At 39.5% G+C, this 22,703-nt stretch overlaps 1 protein-coding gene across 2 annotated transcripts; it reads right to left on the bottom strand.

The window, feature by feature from the left end:
* Positions 1 to 187: 187 nt before the first annotated feature.
* On the bottom strand, positions 188 to 16,558 carry si:dkeyp-97b10.3 (uncharacterized). Of its 2 annotated transcripts, none has more exons than XM_067594900.1 (17): positions 16,071 to 16,558; positions 13,153 to 13,184; positions 9,950 to 9,982; positions 9,705 to 9,758; positions 9,448 to 9,477; positions 9,266 to 9,301; positions 8,780 to 8,821; positions 8,629 to 8,678; positions 8,386 to 8,438; positions 8,052 to 8,278; positions 7,399 to 7,658; positions 4,001 to 4,126; positions 3,727 to 3,862; positions 3,253 to 3,300; positions 3,081 to 3,152; positions 2,594 to 2,884; positions 188 to 1,562 (listed from the first exon to the last, which is right to left on the bottom strand). In XM_067594900.1, exons 1-17 carry the CDS (start codon positions 16,118 to 16,120, stop codon positions 1,534 to 1,536), a joined length of 1,569 nt encoding a protein of 522 aa, XP_067451001.1. In that variant the 5' UTR covers positions 16,121 to 16,558; the 3' UTR covers positions 188 to 1,533. The 2 variants fall into 2 exon arrangements, with proteins under 2 accessions (XP_067451001.1, XP_067451000.1); XM_067594899.1 differs by having other exon boundaries at positions 9,448 to 9,480; positions 16,071 to 16,557.
* Positions 16,559 to 22,703: the final 6,145 nt, after the last annotated feature.

Genomic DNA, 22,703 nt, shown 5'->3' with positions numbered 1-22,703 from the left:
ACCAGTAAAAGTCCTACATTTAAAAGTTTACTTAAGCAAAAGTAAATAAGTATTAGCAACAAAATGTACTTGAGCAAATATACTTACAGTACCAGTCAAAAGTTGTGTGTCCAAAGTGTGTCCAAACTTTTGACTGGTACTGTTGTTGCTGATGACAATTTATAAAAATGACAATGAAAAAAACATGCAGGGGATCATCTTTTGTTTTTATTCAGTCAACATTTGTTTCTTTACCATTATTACAAAAGTCTTTGGAGGGACTCAAACCTGATTATAAACAAGTGCAAAAAGGATGGGCTGTACTCTCAGTGGTAAAGCATTTAAGGAAGCAGCCTTGCTCTCTGAATGTAAACATTACTGCATAATATCGACATGGAAGACCCTAAAAACGCTCCTAAAAACATTACTTGTGCCGTTTCTGAAGCTTTTCCAAAATAGTGTTGTTGAGATCATTTGTTTGAGTGTCATTTGGAAGAGAAAAAACAGAGAAAAAGATCTAACTATACCATTTAAATGCCAAGTATGTTGAGAAATTGTAACTGAAATATTTCCACAGGCGGTTTATAGCACATTTTGTTAAATATATGCTCACATTTCGTAAAAATAAATCAGTGTTGTCAGGCTGTAGCTGCACTCACACATGTGGAACACTTAAATTCAGCCTTGCACCAAAATGCTTGTGATTTGTTTTGTTTTTTTCCACAGTGTACACTTTTGTAATACACACAAACAAGATTTATACTTAAACAAAAAATGTGTGTTCCCGTCTAAAGTAGGAATGGACTCATAGTTCAAGTTAAACATAATTATGGACATCTGGCAACTCTTTTCTATTTTACAGGTTCAGATTTGACAAATAAAATATGAACAGGCATGAACAAATAAAAATGACATAAAAAAAATTAAATCACGGGTTTGAAAAACAGGTAAAAAAAAGATATATACAGTACATAGTGAGTACAAATATAAAAATGTAGTTCAGTAATTCACCATGTTATGCTTTGGACAGTCACATGCATGTGATGCAATGCCTAATTGTTTTATAAAAAGTCCCACAAACATAACATTTTAAAGTGAAACAAGATACACGGGTTGGATTTTTCCCATTTTTGCAGTTTCAACACTGCAGCACCTACATTTACATCTAGTACTGGCTATATAATTAGCTACTGAATATTTCAATGACCTCTACCTCGACTGGTCATTCTTTAACCTGATAATGCTAAGCATTACATTTCTGGCTACATAAAGGTACCTTTAGCTACAGCTTGACAATTCTGTATTCGTTACAAAACCACAGGACCACACGTGAACAAAATAAGGGGAAAATGCCCGTCCAAAGTTAAGATAGTGGCCCTTTTTGTGAAATGCAGCAATACAATAACCCATCCATCATTTTAACATTCGGAAAACTTCTCAAAAGAGAAACACAAACTGAGGGAAGAACTGATGTTTGGTCCAGAGATCAACTCTGGCTCTCTGTATTCCTGAGATGTTTTTTTCTTCCAACAGTCAGTCTGAGTCAGATCCCTTTCACTTAGCTGCTCGATTGTGCATCATTCCTGAAAATAGACACAAATAGAAAAAAAAAATTGCCTGTGTGGTCATCAGAACTACAATCAATCTATAGATTTTTAGTTTGATCAACAATTAACTAGTTTAAATTATAAACATACAAAATGTAGGGAATTCAAAATAAGAACAAGTGCCTTTTTTTCCTAGAATTTGGACATTTCAGTCAGAGATCTGCTCAAGATGTAATTTCAGAAATACAACTGATTAAAACTGTAATCTGACTTATATATCATCTGGCCACCCATTTGGGCCTTAGACCTAAATTTTTAACAGAAAGTCTGCTTTACACACTGGAGGTCTGCATTTTAGAAGATGTGGGCATTAAGAAGGCAGGGAGGCTCTAAAGAAGGATGCTGTTGAGTTGCATTATGGGAAGTGTAGGATTCAGTGGTTTCAAAGCTTATCCCATACTAGGGACTAAAATCAGGACATCTCAGCCTCTGTTGCTTCTACTTTCTTTTCTTTAAAAAAAAAACAAAAAAACAAAAAACAGTTTCTCTAAAGTCCCTCAGCTTCTTGGAATTGCAATAACAGAGGAAATAAATAATGTTTTTTGTTACCTTACAGCCGCAAAACGTTTTTTTTTTTTCTGAGTTTATAGGTTGCTAAAAAGATTTCCAACAGTTTGGTGAGTTCGAATTTTCACCCTGTAACAAATTTTATGAGCAGATCTGTGACTGAAATGTCCAAATTCCGGGAGATTGCCATGCAGGACTGTAATAGTACGACAGCATGTGAAGCAGTATACATTTTTGGATGAGGGCTTGTAACCTACGTCATATAATAGATTATCTAATCCGACCAGCAGGTGAAAAAAACTGAAATTATTAATTTTATCACAATGTAGGACTGAGAAAAGAGGCACATTTCATTATTTATGAAGCTGAAACCTGCAAATGTTTTAGTTTAAACATTTACTAGAAGCAATCAAGATTTTGACCAATTGACTTAGAGATTAATCTTTTTTTTCATCATTATCATATGTATTAGAGAGTGTTTATGTCAAGAATGTCATTACCTCGCAGTGTCTGTTGGACCTCAATTGGCAAGTCATCCAGGTCCTTCAAAATGCTCCACAGGTGGGACACTGTGGCCTCTCCCGGCCCCCTCCTGCTCTTCCACTTCACTAGCATCTTCATCTTTTGTATGGCCACGTCTTTCTCTGATGCCTGGATGTCTTCCAGCTCTTTGGTGCTCAAGTCAAGATAGATGGCCACCTGCTTCCATTCCTTGCCCAGCTGTTTGGCCACCTGCAGTAACTGTTTGTCTGACATGTCCTGGCCCTGAGTCGTTGCCATATTCACTCCATCTGGAAAAAGACACACACACACACACACACACATACACACAGGTACTTAATTTCAGTATAGTTTTAGACAGACAGGTGCATCTGGAAACAGTGCCGTGTTCAGGTGCAAAACAAAGTTGTGCCTGAAGTTGTAGTCAAATCAGAAGTTGGTTAAAAGAAACAAAAAAACAATAATAAACAAAACATGGAAAGTCACCTGGCATGTCCTGCTGTCGACTTCTTTTACAGTCCGGTTCTTCTTCTGAAGGGCTGCTGCTCCTCTGTCTGCCTGTGAATGAGACACATGTGATGTGAGTCAACCTGTAGAGTTATAAAGCTGAAAGCATGTTATGATGGTAAAAACACATGATTAACAACAACAAACTTACTGTTTGTTCTTTTTCTTGGCCTTTTTTCTGTGGTATCCAAACAGTCACCTGAAAGTATGAAAAACAAGACAAAAGGCATCACTACTCTGGAGTTCACCCCAAATTACACACTCTGAAACACAATAATTAGATAGACGAAGCCCAGAGAAAACGGTTTTGTTAATTTGCAGGTGAAAAAATGTCCAGATTTACATCTGGTCTTTTTATGGCTTCATGTGTGGCACCACAGTCATTGAAAAGCCACTAAAACAATTACTGGTATTATAAGTTAACCGGCAACATGTGTCTAAAAAGCTCCAGGATTTCAATTCTGCCAAACATCACTGTTGCATCTTTGTCTCTCTTTCTGTCTTCCTCTCTCTTGCCATGTTTCCTGTTACTCTTCCCTGTCCAATAATAAAAAAATGTCTGACAAAACACTTTTCACCCGCAAATCACCAAAAGTTTGCAGTGGGAGACTAAATGCACTGATACCTTCTCTGATGATGGCGGACCATACAGTCTCCTCAGTGTTAATCTCTATGAGAGACAATTTAAAAGGAGGAGGCTGCTCAAAGAAAGCTTCAAAGTAGCCTTTCATCTTAGTCACTGCAAGGGTGAATTTCAAATCCTGCACAGAGACACAAACATAATTTAATTGTGTAGTCAATGCATAACAAATGCAAACTATATGTATACATGAAGTTGAAATATAAATGAGTCCATGTGAGAATACACGCCATACATGCACATGCAAAAAAACACAAACCTCAGGTTTGATCTCCCCCTCTGGCTCGCTCATGAGACGATACGTCCCCTCATCCAGTTTACAAGTGGGAGGCTTCTCTATCCGAATGTAACGGTTCTTGTAGCACCGCACCTGCTTGGCTATGTCCTAGTTAACATACGGCAGGAGGAAAACATGAATTAGAAGTCTTACAGACGATAAGCAGGCTGAATTGTGATTAACATTCAATAACACATTTTCCACAGTCAGAGTGGAAAAATTGAAGGCATCTCAGAAGAACAAACCACAAAAACACTTGCCCTGGTCAGTGATGGTTAGAGCAACATAATGTACATACATGCCAGTCATTTTTCTAGGTTACAATAAATGTAGTATGATTATTCACCAGTTGCATCCTGCCAGACACTCACAACCACAAACGCAAACACATTTCCTGAGTTCCCTCAGCAGTGCAGCATTTAAAAAATGACTTGGCATTATTGTCATGTGACTGTCAGATTTACGTGGCACACTTACAGTAATTCCAGCATTCTGACACATACTGTAACAATAACATTTTTTTGTTGACCATAAAGGCTATTCTAATAAAAAACTATTAACTGTCCTGCAACACAAAATTACTATATAATACTGTATCACCTCAGCACAACAAATTTCTTTCACATCTTTGCTTTAGTTTATTACACAAACATAATGTGGGCGTCTACTGTCAATTTCACAAAGTCTGGAAACATCAAATCCACAACAGTTACAAAAATAGACAAGAAGGGAAAGTTTTTGCCTCGAATTCACTTCTTATTTTTCTTATATACCATTTCATAGGTAAGGCATTTTGCTGGAGTTTTATGTGGTAAGTAGTTGACATGATTGAAAGTGATGAATGAAAAATTGGGGACGGCTTGGATGATGGTCTCATGAATTGGAGTTTTTTGTGGCATACATGTAGAGAGGGTGTTTTATTTTTTTGCTTCCCTCCTTCAGAAAAAAAAATCCTCAAAACACAAAATGTTCAATTGACGTGAAAAGTCATGAGACTGTTATCGCTTCTACAAAAAAACAAAAAATGGCTCATTCACTGTATTTTAAAAGTGGTTTATGAAATGGCTCATATATATATGTGTGTGTGTGTGTGTGTGTGTGTGTGTGTGTGTATTTATAAAAATATAAATATGTCCTCAATAGTAGGACATACAGAAATGTTACTAGGTCCTGAGTTTACAGATTGCCAAAGCAACGCTTACAGAAAACGAACCCAGTGTCTTTTTTAAAACATCTAAAATTGCAGACATTTGCATGTCTGTCTGAAAGGGGCTTCCTCGGAACTGGGTATTATAGATATAAAATAAAAAAGGATCCTGCAACTACAGCAGGTTTTAGGGAAATTTTGTTTCCAAAACAGCTCATTCATCAGTTTTAAAAATTCAAACAAAACACCAGTGACAATCCAGCAGATGTTGCACCTGTCATGTTAGGTGAAAGGGAGGGCTCATGTTGGTCAGAAAACTGTTATTTAATGTAGAGCTTACAAAGGCTCCAATTAGGCTCCAAAGCACTTTGAATTGCCTTGTTGTTGAAATGTGCTATACAAATAAACTTGCCTTGCCTTGCCTCAAAATGATTAGGAGGATTTTTTGAGCTAATTAGGTCCATGCAAGTGATGAGATGGTCTTGCCACTTTATTAGTTTAGGTAAATTGGAAAAAAAGCTGTAGAAGTCACGACAACCTGAACCATCCCTTTAAATGATCCGATCACCAGTCACTTGTGATTGGTGCCATTAAGATGCACACAGTATTCATCAACATGAACTCTGATGTCATTAATTAATGATCTGACTCCGGCAAACTAGAGCCCTATTGTGGAATCTGTAATAAAATCATTAAACAGATGGACTTTAATACCAGTCTCCTTAATTGGCGACATTAACATCTTAAAAATTAATACATTACCCAAATTGCTCATTTTGTTTCAATCAATCCCCTTATCCCGACTCAAGTTATTTTTCACTCAAGTCAAAGATTTAATAAAGTATTTACCAACTTCATCTGGAACAATAGACACTCTAGGATTTTTTTTACTCTACCTTACTTACAACAGAAGGTGTCTAAAACTCGCCAGCCTACACTGGTACTACTGGGCAGCACAGCTAAGAGCAGCCATGTGCTACTTCACTACTTGTTCCCGGAAGAACCTCCAGCCTGGATCAAGTCTGAGACATACTCAACTACCTTTACTCTTCTGAGCCAAACAAGCTGGGGAAAAACACAAACAAGCCTTTCTTAGAAATACTATGTACATCTTGCATGAGGCCCAAAAATATAATGGGGAAACCCAACAACACCCCCCCCCCCCCCACTGTCACGTTTCATGGATCAATAGCAAATTCACACCTGGAAGAAAAGATTCTGGTTTTAAGACATGGGCAAACAAGGGATTAAAGACGATAATGGATCTACACAACGATGCAAGGCTAATGTCATTTACTGAACTACAAGAAAAGTATGAGCCACCTCTCTCAATGCTGGAAGACATTACAGTAAAACACGCTGTTGTAGGGGACAGGTATCACTCCTGTTTGTGGATAAGCCATCTGAGTCTTCAGAAGATAAACTTAAAAGCTAGAGGCTAGATTTACAAGAAGAACTCTCAGAAGAGGAATGGTCTGAGGTATGCCTGAAGGCTCAAAAACAAACAATTAACACGCAGCTTAAATTGCTACAATACAAGTGAATTTAAAGAAAATATTTAACACTTTAAAATTATAAATGCTTCAAATGTAACAATGCTAAAGGAACACTCTTTCACTGTTTATGGGAATGTGATCAAAGGTTTTTGGTAGGGGGTTCTTGATATGGTTAGCTAGAACTGAAAATCCCCTGTCTGCCAAAGTTGCGCCTCCTGGGTATTTATCCAAGGGATTTTATTACTAAGAAGAGTGACCGTGCACTATCAGACTTGTGTCTCTTACAAGCTAAGAGAGCAATAGCTATGGGATGGAAAAATGTGACCAAAACAAGAATGAATCCAGATATTCAGGTTCTATCCTCATGTGTTGCCATGGGAACTAACATGCATTACTAAAGGAAAGCTGGGAATTTTTGAAAATATCTGGGGGAGCTTCATGGAGTTTTTGAAGCAAATGTAGGTAATGATTGATGAAGTCATAGACTGGAGTGGGGGCGGGGAAACCGGGATCAGATTATAAAGTGGAGTAGCCCATGTGATCTGCAATATTTCTGTACATTGTAGTTACTGTAACATCTGTATATTCACTTCTGTTTCTATGTTTTTGTTTACTTCCCTATTCATTTGATGGTATACTGTATTTGCTGCCAAGACTGACCATTTCAGTAATATTTACTGTTTGTTATAATTGAAAAACCCCAATAAAAATCTGCTAATAAGAAAAGAAAAAAAAACCTTGATGTCAGATGAGCTGTTGGTGGCCAGGTAGATGTGGAAGCTGTAGTTGTTGTTGTTGTTGTCATTGCCCAGCTGCTTGTAGACCAGGACCACCCCGTGGTGCTCTACAGGCTGGCTCTTCTGGATGATGGGACCCACGGGTGAGAGGGACGACACACGCCACTTTACATGGCTGCCTGAGTGGTCCACTGTCGGCTCAATGAGTGGACGGTTGTCCTTTATGTGCAGGACACTGAATGTCATCTCGTTATCTGGGTCTTCGTGAGGAAAACAGGGATTAAGAAAGTGTAATGTTTCGTTTTTGCTTTAGTGAATGTTTTAAAAAAAAAAAGATTATTATAAATTTAATTAAACTTTACTTTGTACGTAAGGTCACACATGTCTTAATTGATCCAGAATTCTATCTTTACTTTCATGCCAGGAATCAATTTGTTCAGTAGGCATGCATGTTATGTTTTTTTATTTTAAATGGTGAAAAAAATATCATGGAAATGAACTGTTAATTAAAATCATGACAGCCTCCCGGTGACATCTTAATTGGAAATACTTGGCCTTCATAAAGTTGCCTTATGGGCCAAGATCTTTATTAACAATCATTTATTGAACATAGAAGACACCAGGCCTGAGATGACCTTGATATGTATTCTCACCAGCCAGGCAGACAGAGTGAGGGAACTGAATGGACTTAAGGACGGACGCATCCTTGTTGACTGTGTCCACGTTAAATATTGGCCCAGCGAACTTCCAGGAGTCCCGGAGGAACGAGCCAAACTTGGACCAAGACAAGACGGAGTACCGCACAAGGACCCGCTCTGATGCTTCAAACACCAGGCCAGTGACTGTACACTCATAAGTGCCCTCTGCTTCCAGCTGCACCCTGAAACACACACAGAGTCAGTGATGCTGCACATACAGAAATCATTATGACTGTGCACACACCAGAGGAGCATGTAGAAGGTGCCTGCATAGACTCTTCATACTCACTGTAATCGTCCCTTAGAGATCCTCCTAGGAGTAACAAGCTCATTGCCATGGCTCTGTCAAACAGACCCAACACAGCTTCAAATTAAAACATCATCAACTACAGATGGATATGTTCAAAGGAAGAGAAGCAAAGATCACACACGGCCCTCCCCAATGTCAGGATGTCAAATACAAGTAAACAAGGATAATCAAAAATATCAGGCAGACAACACTGTGAGATGAACATTTGGTTTCTGAGCTCACCTGCTGTATGGCTTTGCATTTTTCACAGCATAATTTGAAGGGCCTCTCATCTGTCAGGATGTATGACAGTAAACGGGATGTTATTTACAAGACAGGTGCAACTATCTCCAGTACACCAGTTGTGCCGTAACATCAGTTATAATTTTCTTACCTTTCCCATTTGGAACCTCTGCTTCAGTTCCAGGGATCAACTCTAGGGGGTAAAATAATTAATGTCCAATATTATTACATGGAATTCACATGACAGAGGCGGAAAACCTTGTGTTAAACCTCTGGCAGATACCCTAGACAAAACTTTTCACATCCTTGGTCAGTTTTTTGGTTGTGAGCGAGGGTGGAGCATGCTCAATTACATGTCAAATTGAATTCTGCATTCCAAAAAATCCCAAAGAGTCCAACATTTTGTGGCATAATTACGTAGTGTGGCTGCCATTAAGATGTGGTTGAGGCTATATTCCGCTCAGCTACCGCTAAAAGCCATGGCAACAAGCTGACATGACGGACTGGATGTAAACAACAAACAGTCAGTTTTTTAAAAAGCAGAGTAGTTGCTCAGTCTAGTAAAGGAAGGTGTCAATAAATAATTAATTAATTTGAAGTTTATCTAGACACAATGTTGTTTCATGAAGTGTCTCACCATTTTTTGACTCCTCAGCATCGGCTTCTTCATTGTCTGCAAAAAATATAAAGGAGATAAATTGAGTGAAACCGTTCTACCAATGTTCACTATGTTTTGTAAAATCACTGAGTTTCAGGCATCCCATGAGACTCTTCAAATCATCCTGTATGTTGAATTGGTTATATGATGTTAGTTCTTACCTTCTTCTCCTTCATCCTTCTCAGCACAGGCTTCTGGTTAAAGTCAAAAAATGAGAAAGAAGGGATGGTGAGAAACAGAGAAATTATAGGAAAAGTTTGACTTTTTTAGATACGTGGTTATATATGTTTTCTTGCTGAGAATTAGATAAGAAGATAGAAGATACCACTCTCAGATATGAGGGTGTCTTCTCATCTTACTCTCAGTGAGAATGCAAATACGTGAATTATGAGATGTGACAGAGTGATGATAGACTAACCCGAGTCCTCTTCCTCTTCCTCTGAGCTTTCCTCAGTGGATGTACCTGTGTTTTCTGTTCAATAAATCCATATGAGAGGGACACATGAGAAAAATTTTCATTGAACATCCAATGAAGTTTTAATTTTACAAGAAAAAAGATTGAAAAAGGGATTAAATGTTAAAAGAATGACCCATTTTCTTTTGCATGAGTTATATGGAAAGAACAAATGACTTTCACTGGTGTGATGCTATATTTGTGCTTACCTGAACTACTGTTGTCACTTTCTGTCAGATTATCTGCAACAAATTAGTAATTGTTTTGAGGTTAGTATTGTTTGGTCTGTAAAAACTGAAGCATTAATGTCTAATTGTGAGGAAAAAGTCCCAGTACACTTCTGTCTTATTAGTCATTTCTATTGCTACATGATTAATAAGGTTTGCTTTTATCCATATCATGGTCATCATTATGGGACGTTCATTACTTTTAAAGGTTTGATACCATCATCAAACTATTTTTGTGGTTATTATATTACCCAGCAGTTAATGTATGACCAGTTCAGGAAGAGTTTCAGGAAAAGTACATTTAACCTGTGAGTGGGGAAAGTCACTGTGTAGTGAAAAGAGAGCACACAATCATCTGTAAAGCTTGTATACATACTGACTCTGTAGTTTTTTTCTTTTTGACATAACAAACCCTACTTAGAGCAGAGAAAACCTCAGCTGCAGTGACATACCCTGTTGCTAAACCCGTCCACTATTCATCACATTCGCACTGTTTAAAACTTTACGTACAAAAGGAAAGTGACAGGGTGAAATGGACTCATGTAGATTTAAGTGTCATAACAAGTAAGAAGTACAGAGTTTTAGCTTCTGTCACTGGGGCTCTTCCTTTAACAGGTACAGCCCCAATGCTTCTACCCTTGTGTACTGTGTTTTTTTTAAAAAAAACAGTCTAAATCCATATTAGTCATCAAAAAAGCCCTTAGCAGGTCAGACTTACATCAACAACTTTTCATTCCCTAGCAGCTTAACTGTGGCATCCTGCAAAGAAGTCTGTGATAAGTGCCACGCATTAACATTCTGGCACATTTATACATATGGGTCCAAAGGAACTGCTGCTCCTCTCCTCCCAGTAGCAGCGAATGTCCATGGACCGGGCCATCTGGCTGAGTTCCTGGTCGGCTAATGGATGGAGCCCATCCTCTCTGGCCCACAGAGTTTTATCTTAGACTAACAAGCAGATGCTGCCATCGCTGCTCCGCTCGCAGCAGCTCCCTCATCAATCTCTCTCCTCCACTTCGCTCTATCCGTCTGCGTCACCTCTCTCTGCACTCTCTCTCTTTCTCTCTCTCTCTCTCTCCACCATTTCTCTCTCCTTGTCCTCACATGACTCCTCTGGCCAATCTCTTTCTCTGCTGCTGCCTCATCTAAGCCAGCAGGCATCCCTCTTCACTCTGGCATGGCCGCTTCCCTTCATCAGACTGACAAACAAGGTGGAGAACAAACACCTGCACAAATACACACACACATGTGTGCACACACACACACAAACACACCGGTCACACTACACTTCACACACTTCATAGCTTCAAAGGTTTTGGGTAGTTTCATGGGTGTTGCCTGCCATCTGCTGGTCTAAAAAAACAGGGAAACCAAGGGCATAAAGAGAAGGGTTGATGTGTGATGTACAGTGGTTGTTTTTAACATTTTAGGCCTGTGACCCCTTAACCTCTTAACATACAGTTTTCCCCTTTATGTTAAGGTTGTTAAACTCAACTTATTTCACACTATCTTAGAATCTGTATCAACTTATACAGAGGCAACAATATACAGACAGGTGATGAAGTTAAAGGAACAACTGGTACAGGTCTAAATGCTTGACCCCTACAGTGAGGGGATCTGGTGGCTCTGTTATGCTGTGGGGGGCATTTTGCTGGCATAGTTTGGGTCCACTTGTCCCCTTAGAGGGAAGGGTCACTGCAAATCAATACAAAGCTGTTCTGAGTGATCACCTTTATCCTATGATGAAACATTTCTATCCTGATGGGAGTGGTCTCTTCCAGGATGACAATGCCCCAATTCACAGGGAACGAATGGTCAGTGATGGTTTGATGAGTATGAAAATGATGTGAATCATACGCTATGGCATTGACAGTCACCAGATCTCAACCCAATTGAACACAACGATGGGAGGTTTTGGACTGACGTGTTAGACAGCGCTCTGAAGAATGGTGTTCCTCAGCCTTAGCATTGATTCTACAAGTCTCTGGAGCTCTTCTGGAGGGATGAACACCATTCTTCCAAAAGATATTCCCTCATTTGGTGTTTTGAAGATGGTGGTGGAGAGCGCTATCTAACACATCAGCCAAAAATTTCACATAAGTGTTCAGTTGGGTTGAGATCTGGTGACTGCGAAGGTCATAGCATATGATCGACGCCATTCGTTTACTCATCAAACCATTCAGTGACCCACAGTGCCCTATGAATTGGGGCGTTGCCATCCTGGAAGAGACCACTCCTATCAGGATAGAAAAAGACTGCAAAATATTTTTTATTAAAAAGTAATATTCTTAATGTCTTGTGCATTATTTCAAATACATGTCCCAAAAATTCAGCCTGACACTTCTATCTTTATCTATTTTCATAAACCCTGGTATATCTACTAGCATTTAAAGCAAATGTATGTGGGTTTGAACAAAGTGTGGATGCAAGAGGTCACTAGGAATGCACCACTCTAATCCGCCCAGCCAGTATGTAATGACTTATCATCAAGCACATGTGACAGATTTTTGACTTTTGTAGTTAATGTCACTGTTTCAACAATCAATTGCATTCATTCAGTGATGGTGGGTCACAGCATCCTCCTGGCTGTGGATGAGTTCCACGCAGTGAGGTATAAAGATTTTGTGAAATGTGAGAAAAATAGAGCACTCATACTGGATCAGTAGTTGTATCAGGAGACACTTTGAGTTGAGGTATCACAATCAATATTCAGAGAGAAAAAGTCAGATCCCTGCATTCCTAATCATCACTAGTTGAATGTCTATCTATTATGACTAGGTCAACTATAGAGGGATTTTTAAAAATGTTAAAAAGACTAAATATTAAAGGAACATCTGAAAAAATAAACACATTTTTGTGTACAGTACAGGTTTTTAAAAGCAAATGCAAATCTGGGGACACAAATGATTGTGCAAAAATCTTGTTGCCCTTTAAGGCAAATGATATGGGAAGTAGAGAGGCCAAGCAGTGAGAGGACGACAGAGACAGGAAGGAAATCAAAAGTAGTGACAAATAATAGATGGGGATGCACACCTTTTTAATATTAAAATGTTCCAGGTGACATAGTACAGTCACCAAATTAAAAAAAAAAAAAACCACACATCTGCTCTGTGAGAAAATGAAAGGAGAAAGAGTGGCCAACAGCGAGGGGGAGGGAACTGGGTAGAATATGGGTTGATGTTTACCTTTGTTTTCAGGCACAGGGATATCTCCGTCTCTGTAGGGCAGAAGAGATAACATTCAGACAGCTACAAATTACACAAGAAGCATGCAAGACCGTCTAGCATGTGGTGACAATCTTTGGATGAAATGTAGACGTTAGAAGTTATGGCTCTTATTATTGTGCAGCTGCACGTTCTTGTAGTACACCACTTCTGCTTTCAAACAGGAACACACGCAGTCGGGTGAGCTTGAGAAAACAGGAAATGTGTGCAAGCTGCCGCATCTCATTTTTTCACACTTCTGACACAACCCATCCTGCCATACTATAGATTCACCTTTCCACCCAAACTACCACTCTGACCTACTTTCAGAGCAGTGCTGGTGGCCGGGAAACCGGCCATGGAAAGATACCAGCTGGAGACTTTTGCCATTTAACAAAAGTGTGGCTGAATGATTCATATTCAATATAGTCATTTATCTAGTTTCAGTGGTATCATATTGTGATGATATGATATGGTGTCATTGTTTTTACAAAGTTCTGGTTTCCAAATAATTGATTTCAAGAAAATTGTAATTACAAACTAATAAAAATTTCTTTTGTTTTACAAACATGAAAAATTTTGTGATATATATCAATGTATATATGTATACATTGTGTATACAAGATGTATAAAATATTACTTAAGTACAAGATTTGACACAATGGATAATATAACAAGCTTTTAAAATACAACACATTGTTAAACTCTATATGAAGTAGTTCAAACTAGCTCCACCTCCAGCAGCTACAACAGTAACATGCTGCTCAAACGCTGATGCTTCAGTATTAATAATCTAAAGATGTCATTTATAATAATATATCAGTCAGAGGGACAAAACGAGTACTTGTGCAGCAAAATGTACTTTTACTTAAGTAGAATTTTTCATGTAATACTTTTGCTTGTAATGGAATATTTTTACAGCGCTGTATTGGTACCTTTACTTAAGTAAAAGATCTGAGCACTTCTTCCACCACTGTATATATTAGACATCAATACTAGTTCAATCTGACTTTTAAATCTTTTGATATGTGCTACATTGTTCGAGGAATTTAGTAAATCATTGAGCCATGTCCAAGTGCCATAGTTTAAATGTTGTGTCAGAGCAGAAGACTGGAGAAACCTGTTGACGCAGTCTGAGCTTTAACAAGAGGCAACACGCTTGAGATCTGTCTGGGGAAATCAAGGGCGGGCCAAACCCGCAAGATGAACAATTTCACCACCAGCAGGCGTAGGTCACACATCTAACTCTGCATCTGTCTGTGTTGCTTTTCCTGTTTCACTCCCTCTAGTTGTAAAACTGCAGAACTAGGTCATAGAAGAGTAAAATGATATGTCAGAGGATGAGGGATATTAAGGTTGACAACATAACAGTCTTTTATTTAGTATGTGTTAATTTGTGATAAGGCACCGTGGTTTCCTGTTGTTTTCAAACATCTGCGCAGGAAACACTGTTTCCTACTATTCAAGGTAAGCCTGTCCACAGCTCTGCCAGATAGCCACACCACAACGACATGGAGGCTCATTAGTTGCCATGATAATCATCTCTTCGTCTTTGCAAGCTTTGCTTTCCGTTGTTCAAATGTGTTCAGACACAATGTATTAACTCCCTGCATGAGTTCTTGTTTCTATCTTCCTTTCCACAAAACGCGATAATAAAATCTTCTGTGAGCGTCTTGGTCTGTCTCTGGTTGAAAGATAAAGGCCACAACATTTACATGCTTCCTACAGCTTCCCATAAACACAATGTAGAGAGAGGACATCTGTTTGTAGATAAACAACTGTCAGTTGGCCTGCGTCTACTGCACAAGTTAAAAAAAAACAAAAAAAAACTGTTGACCTTTAATACTTCCACTGATTGATATTATACTGCTCTACTTTCACCGTGATCTTCACAGGGTCAAAGAATGCCTTTATTCAAAATATGATCCTGTAAGCTTATATCATCATGCCACTGCTTCTCTCTTTATATTAAACTACTTACATGTCCCTTATGCACATTTAATTTCACTGAATATTCCATAGGCTGTAGTACAATGTTTATAATACAACATGTTATATTATATTGTTCACTTAATGACTTTCCCAGGCCTTATCACTTACTGAATGGCCCCGGCAACAGCACAGCAGTACTCACTGAGGACAATGAGTCATCAGTATCACCTTACCTGTCTGCTCTACACAATACAACTGATAATAAATATTGTATAACTCTTCAAGATTGGTGGATGGGTGTGAATAAAGAGTTTCACCCTCTGTTTTACATATATCTATGTAAAATAGTGAGACATTTAACATTTTAAATCATCCATAATGATGAACTGAAAGCAGGAGGTTATATTTTGGTGCTTATATTAGATAAAGTGTTTTTAGTCGACTCTGTGGTGAGGTTACATTGACAAAATAGCGCACATGGCGCATGGCACCTATTTTTCTCTCCTATAGTATCACTATAAGCACGTGTGTGTTTATTTTCAACAGTATAGCCTATGACTTCATGTACGATTATTGTCAATCCTAAAAGGTCGTTTTCAAACAGGCTGTTTTGCAACATGATACATTGTAAGTGAGTCATCACAGTGTATCAACACAGCGGCGTGCAGAGCAACAAAGAGGTCACTGCTTCCGTACTATCGTCTGTTTGGATCCATGTTTGTTTACATGTGATTGTTACAATGAAGCAATGGTTGCACATTTACTTCTTTTACTTGAAATGCATTACACAGATGGCACCAGGCAACGACAGACACAAAAGACTCCATTTCCTGTATTATCGCCATGCAGTTTTTCGCGCTGGTTTTATCCACTGCAGTGCAAACAGTACCCACACAAACACAAACACTGATATAAAGCCAGAGATGAACAGTTTATATGCTTTATGTTGACATTAAAAATAGTCTTACCCGTCCTCCAAGTGACAAGCCGCTCCGCAGCTCGCCATCTCCGCCACCATCCTCACTATCTCTCTCTCTCTCTGTAATCAAACCCCGTTATACTTTCTGTTCCTCACGGCGTGCAGCGTCTGCGCGTCAAAGCACATGAAAGGCAAAATGATGCAACCATTGGTTATCAGTGTTTCCTTAAAGTGCCAAGCAGTAATTGGCGAATTAGTGGTCATCAAAGCCCTCGTTGCTCGACAACTTCTTCACATCACTTGTCCATTTGAGTGCAGCATCCCTTCATCGGAAAAAAACAAAACATCTGGATGTTACCAAAAAAAAAAGGCGCTTATAGTTTCCAAAATCCAAAAACAAAACAGGCATCCGGCCTTTTTGCAGTGTAGATATGGATGTATTGTTTGCCTTCACAAATACTGCGCTTGTTGTAGATGCAACAAATACGACACAGATCTTATCATCATGTTGTTCAATACTGATCTGTTCACTGCGGATGGCGCCGCTTTCAGGATCTGCGGTGCTGCGCAGTTGCGGCGCAGCGCGTGAACGCACATCAATAGACGCAACATGTGGGCGGGAGAGAAGCATCGCGCCTTCAGCATGGGCTTTGTAAAGTTATGTTGATGAATTACAGTCGGATCCCCAAGTCCCATCCCAAATCCCCCCTACACCCTTTTTTAATATCAGAGATAACAAGAATACGGAAAGAGGTCATTGATTAGGGGAGATACACACCCTACACAGCAGCAGCAGCATCTCTGATGTTTGTGGAAAGACAACACAGGATAAAGTGAAATCACTGAACATTTTAGACATTTATATAGTCTACATCTGGTCATCTTTTTCCATTACAACATAAAGATTTATCCTAAAATGAACTATTCCAGTAAAGGAAAGAGCAAGTAGTTGGAGAATCAAGCAAACTGTGATCGTGTTTACTCTTCTTTCCAAATAAGGTGTCTGTATTAATCTTAGAGGGGTTTTTTTTCTTAGTTGCACGTTTTCTCCCACACAGAGAGCAGCACAGTGCAAGTAGGTCACTTTAAGCGGGAAAACATCCACATCAGATTACCAGGCTGCATTACAGGCAACAAACCACCAGATGTCACATCAGACAACAAAACAAGTACCAGTCATCAGCCACACTAAGCCTCTGCAAAATATCCTTGCACCGGAAGACATATTCAAACTTGATTCATGTATTTGACATTGCAGAATTAAGTTAATAGTGACATGTGTAAAGAATCAAAGAAGACTTAAAAACTTCAGTCAGTATCTATCACAGCTCACTGTCCAGCAGAGAGAGCAAAAAAAAAGGGAGGGAGAGCTCTCTGGGAGATGTCCAGTGGGAGGAATGAGTGAAGGATCAAGGGCTTTCCTATTGATCTTCCACTCATTGATCTCTTCCCTTGTTCCTCTCTCCATCCACCCGTCCAACTTTTTAAGGATGGATATGCAGTTCGCAGAAGAGAGGAGGGAGACAAAGAGAGAGAGAGAGAAAGAGAGAGAGAGAGAGAGTGAGATGCCGCAGACTAACAAGGACGCTATCCAAGTCTGAGAGTCTAAAGGGAGAGATCAGCTCCTCTGTGCAAGAGGAGACAGCACGACATCAGACTCAGTGGCGAGACGATACCCCCAATACCTCAGGAAATTAGAGGAGATAAACTGAGAGCAGTGGAGGAGAGGAGGGGGGGAGAGAGAGACAGAGAGAGAGAAAGAGAGAGAGAAGAGGACAGGAAAGGTCAGAAGCACAGGAGAGAGGTGGATGGATGCGAGGAGAGGGAGTAAGAAACAAGATGAGGAAAAAGAAAAGGACTCATGCAAATCTTGACTTCCTGAAGACTTGAATTGATATTGAAAGGCAAAAAGTTGAGGAAACTCAATATTTTAAAATGCCATATTGCTGTTTCACTCACATGGATTGTTTTGATTCACTGCCTGTAATTGGACGTTCAATGCACTGATTCCATTAAAGAAAGGAAGTATTTGTTATGATTTTTGGCTTTTGTGCTACTGTAATTAGCATACTAAGCACTGACAGACTGGAAAGACTTGCTTTTTGACTTGCAAGTCAAGTATCAAAGAGTTGGACTTGATCCCAAAGCCTTAAAAACAGCTCTTGGAATTATGTCCAATGTGTTGTAATCATACATTTCTAAAAAGCAAGTAAAAAAGCAACAACTGACATAATCTTTCCCTCCACTGCAGCTCAGTTAAAATAGCATTTGTGTGTGTGTGTGTGTGTGTGTGTGTGTGTGTGTGTGTGTGTGTTATGACAGGGCTTTTTTTTTTTTTTTGCTTTTTTTTTTTTTTTTTAACAGATGGACTAACCTGTTTGGAAACGATGATGTCAGACACCCTAGAGGGTTAATATGAGCCTTCATTGTGCAGACTCATTATCCATCACATAGACACACATACACACACACTCAAAATAACACACCCACACACACACATACACACACACACACACACACACACACAGCCACTCACGTATACGGATAGAAAGAGGAAGAAAACCCATACCTCTGTGCTCAAACATCCCCTTTTATAACATACATGTATTCACACACACAGATGCACAAAAGGTGTCCTCTTACTCTGCAGATGAGGAACGCCACATCCTTTCAATTTCAATGGGCCATTTTGCCATCCGGGCTGAGTTATCACTGGAAAGATCCATAGTAACAAAAGAGCCGTGCCTGCTGCAGCTCTGCATAAAGAAGCCAGAGAGACGTGAACAGGGACAAAGAGCAACACCTTTGCATGGAGAAAATGGGAAAGAGGCTCTGGAGATCATCCAGCCATGAAAGATTTCAGAGGGAATCTCTTTTTAACCCCGTATAATGTTTAATGTATGGGCCTAAGAGTTGGCAGTTTTCTAAAATTATTTCCTGAGCAATCAATAGAATAACCTCCCTGTGTGAAAGCAACAAAAAAAAACCAAAAAACCAAAAAACAGTGCAGTGTTGTTGTACTCTGATACAGGGTTTTGGATCAACAAGGGAGAAATGTTTCATAAAGTGTTACTTAATAGCAGACAACTTTGGACTTGGATTCAAACGCTAATGATTTGCGACTGAACTTGTGACTTCATTCACCGAGCCCATTTCCCTTTTGATTTCATTATCCGAGGCCGGTGTTTGCTTGTTTTATGTCTTTTTTGTTGTTTTTCAGCATTCACTTCTGTTTGCTGTTGCCATCATCTCGTTTTTGTTTTTTGTCCTTTGGGGTTGAGATGTTTTATGAGTCCTTTATTTCTTCATCTCACCCACATAGTTTATACTCCTTTTGTTCTCTATTTTCAGAGTTTTGTGATTTAAATGAGAAAATAAACCTAAGACCCCCCAAAATGATTGTTTTTGTCACATTTCTCAAAATGCCTTACAGCAACAACAACAGAAGCTGAGAGGCTGTTTTGACATAATGTCCTTTTATTTCAACTGTTGATGAGGATAATTCATTTTGAAATTTAAACTCTACAGTGCAGTGTTATGTAAGAGATAGTATGATATAGCAACTAAGGTTAATGTAAAGCAGCTTTGTGAGGCTGTTTGCAGCGATGCTTTGAGCTAAATGGTAAATTTAGCAATGCTAACATACTGACAACTATAATGCTAACTTACCATCACCTTAACATTTGCTAATTAGCACTAAAAGCAAAGTACAACTGAAGCTGGTGGGAATGTCATCAGTTTGGCAGGTATTTGGTCATAAACTACAACTCAAAAATGTCTGACGTGATGATGGCGCTAAATTAGAACTTAGGGGATCACCAAAGGTACTACAATTCATCTTGAATGTGTGCACCGAATGTCATGTTGGCACTAAAGGCAAAGTCAAGGGATCACCAAAGTCAGCAGGATTCATCATCTGGGAACCATGAATATCTGGTACAACATTTTATGGCAATCCATCTTACAGTTATTGAGATGGATCAAAGGGGCGGACAGGCTGACTGACATTGCTATCCCTCCCTAGAGCCATGCCGCTAGCTTGGCTAAAAAGGTTTGACCACTTAAACCTCTGTGCTCCTAATATTCACTTTAAAAGGCAGCTTCCAAGTCAGATAGTCTACATTTTCAGTAGAGTTTAACAACATTATATACTTCCTATATTCTCCATCTGTTTGTATCTGATTGCTTTGAGGCTATATCAAATTTATTAAATTAAATACTCAAATCTAATTTGCTGTTCTCTATAGATGCATTGTTTTGATTAAGTGGAAAATTCCACTGTACATCATTTACACAAATTTGTCTTTAATTTGGCATGCAATATTTAATATCTTTGGAAACCCTGGCATCTTGATTACAATGCAAAATAAATTTCTGCGGATATGAGCTTTGTTTTCACACAAGTCTGCCAAAAAATCCAAAGAGCTGAAGAAGTCATAATATACAAACGTCTAATGTACAGCATCCCATGTATGGATGTTCATTTTGTGAAAGACATCAGAGTTGATCCAAAAACATTTTGTATCATGTGTAAATTCTGTTTTCTAAGATGACATGCACCACATCTGTTCCTGATGTTGTCAGTGTGTGGATTTGACACCTACACAGAATTCTAATACTAACCCAGACGGGATTGGCTTTAATTGTTGTACATTTCCACATATTAACAGATTTCCTGTCTCTGGACATCCATAAAACTGGATGGAGGATTGGAGGGGAGAGACAATGAATGAGGAATGGAGGCCGTAATTGGGGAAAAATTGGGGAAAAAAAGAGAGGTTAGTGCCTGCATGTCTCCAAGGAACTCGAGTTGACTACCCCCTCCATTTCTCCTCTCACATTAGTCTACACCCCCCACCCCTCCATCTCTTACACATACTCTGCACTTATTTCTCTATATTACTGTATACTTAGCCTGTCAGCATTTCTGTATAATGTGTGTTGTGTCATGGCCTCTTTCGCTTTTTATCTTTCCCTCTTTTTCTCCGTGTTGTTGATTCCATATTTCAGAGCCCTCGGGGAAGTCTGTGCATTCAGAGGCCACAGAGCGTTGAGTCCTGGGACACAACGTGGGCGTTCTGGTAGGAGGGACGCAACTGAAGACTTAAGTCTAGTCACCTTCTGAAGCGCAGACCACCCCTCGCCCCCTCCTCTTCTATGAGTGACTCAGCGCAGTAGTGCGGAGGCAGGGGGTCAAAAATCCCCTGCCCTCCGCCTCCAGTCTCAAAACATGTGGTAATGGGAACATTTTATCCTATATTTAACCTCCAGGTGTCTGTCCGGTATGTATGAGTGTGTGTATGTATGCGTGTGAGTCATCTGCAGTTGGTTGTTTGTAGATGGGTTATCTTATAGGGAAAAATGAGGTTGTCCCGGTCCTTTGGATTGGTTGGGGGCTTTTTGGCAGTCGTGGAAAAGCTGTGTCTGGCCCCCCCAGGGCTCCACAGTCACCTCACTCTGATGAGAACTATTAAATCTGTCTGAGGGCGAGTGTGTGTGTGTGCATTAGATTTGTGTGAAATGCACTGAGGAAAAGAGTCAGGACATGGGAGAATAAAGTCAGTTGGCTATCACTGTGTAAATGCAGTAATACTGTGAATGTAATGCCATTGTTTTGCTTTGTCAGCTAAATAAAGTTGCAGTTTAGTTCAACATTTCTCAGACAGAATATCATTAGCCATGTTCAGAGTCTTGATCTCGCAGCAATAGGCACCCCTGTGGCAGTGTGGAGGGGTAGTATTGCCAAAAAACAAAAAGACAGGGGTTGATATATATCTGCATAAATCTATCCAGGCAAAATGATGTTCCCATTTATACAGAAAGCAGTGATGCTGAGTCAAATCACTTAGTGCAATTACCCATCAAACCTGTCTAAATGATAGAAGTGTATTATGCCCTAGGATCATCGTAAGAGCAACCTTATACAGTTATTCACCATACTGTCAAAAAGCCCAGCTCAGCAGAAACCTTCCAGCTCATCAGATTTATTAAGAGCACTGAAAGTGATTCCCTTGAGACTGAAAAGGGGATTTTACCCCTCTCTTTTTGTTATGGATTTTTTTGGCCTCTTGGAGCAGGTTTTCTCCTCAAAGGAAGTCTGAATTCTGATTCATCATTGAGCCAAAAGCTACACAACGCTGGGAGAACAAGCCACATAAAGGTAATAGGCGCCCACTTTCTTTCAAACATGTTTGCAAGAAATGACCACATCCACACGCTTGTTCAGTGGAGTTCTGACTGGAAACGCACAAAGTTTATGCAGTTAAGTCTATCCCATGACCTGTGTCACATGTCATCCCTTCTCGCTTCCATTTGCCATCCACTCACCACCACACTTTGTCCAGTAACATATAAATGAGAAAAAATGCTTGAAACTTTAACCCCACAAACAAACTACAATACAAATATAGATGCCCCATACATAAAAGTATGCACGCTCCTCTCAACGCACGCACACACACACACACACACACACACACACAATCCCATACACTTAAAGACCTCTGAGCCAGCAGAGCGATAAGATTAGAGGAAGTACGTGGGTGTGAAATAGCTGTGGTGTGGGACTTTTTGGATTCACACAATCTACACTGACTGCAAGCCCTGCTTTTTATTAGAGTTCAAGCTGATGGGAATACACAGACGCTGATGACACCCACACACGTATCCTGCATTTCTGGGC

This window comes from Thunnus thynnus, chromosome 7 (genome assembly GCF_963924715.1).
Source record: "Thunnus thynnus chromosome 7, fThuThy2.1, whole genome shotgun sequence".
Taxonomy (NCBI): Eukaryota; Metazoa; Chordata; class Actinopteri; order Scombriformes; family Scombridae; genus Thunnus; species Thunnus thynnus.
This window is presented reverse-complemented; position numbering and strand designations above follow the sequence as displayed.

Excerpts from the sequence above, each read along its gene's own strand:
- si:dkeyp-97b10.3 (XM_067594899.1), bottom strand. The coding sequence starts at position 16,120 with ATGGTGGCGGAGATGGCGAGCTGCGGAGCGGCTTGTCACTTGGAGGAC. Across the intron at positions 8,279-8,385 it reads ATCTCTAAGGGACGATTACA|GGTGCAGCTGGAAGCAGAGG; the intron begins GTGAGTATGAAG and ends TGTGTGTTTCAG. Across the intron at positions 3,301-3,726 it reads GTCCGCCATCATCAGAGAAG|GTGACTGTTTGGATACCACA; the intron begins GTATCAGTGCAT and ends TCATACTTTCAG.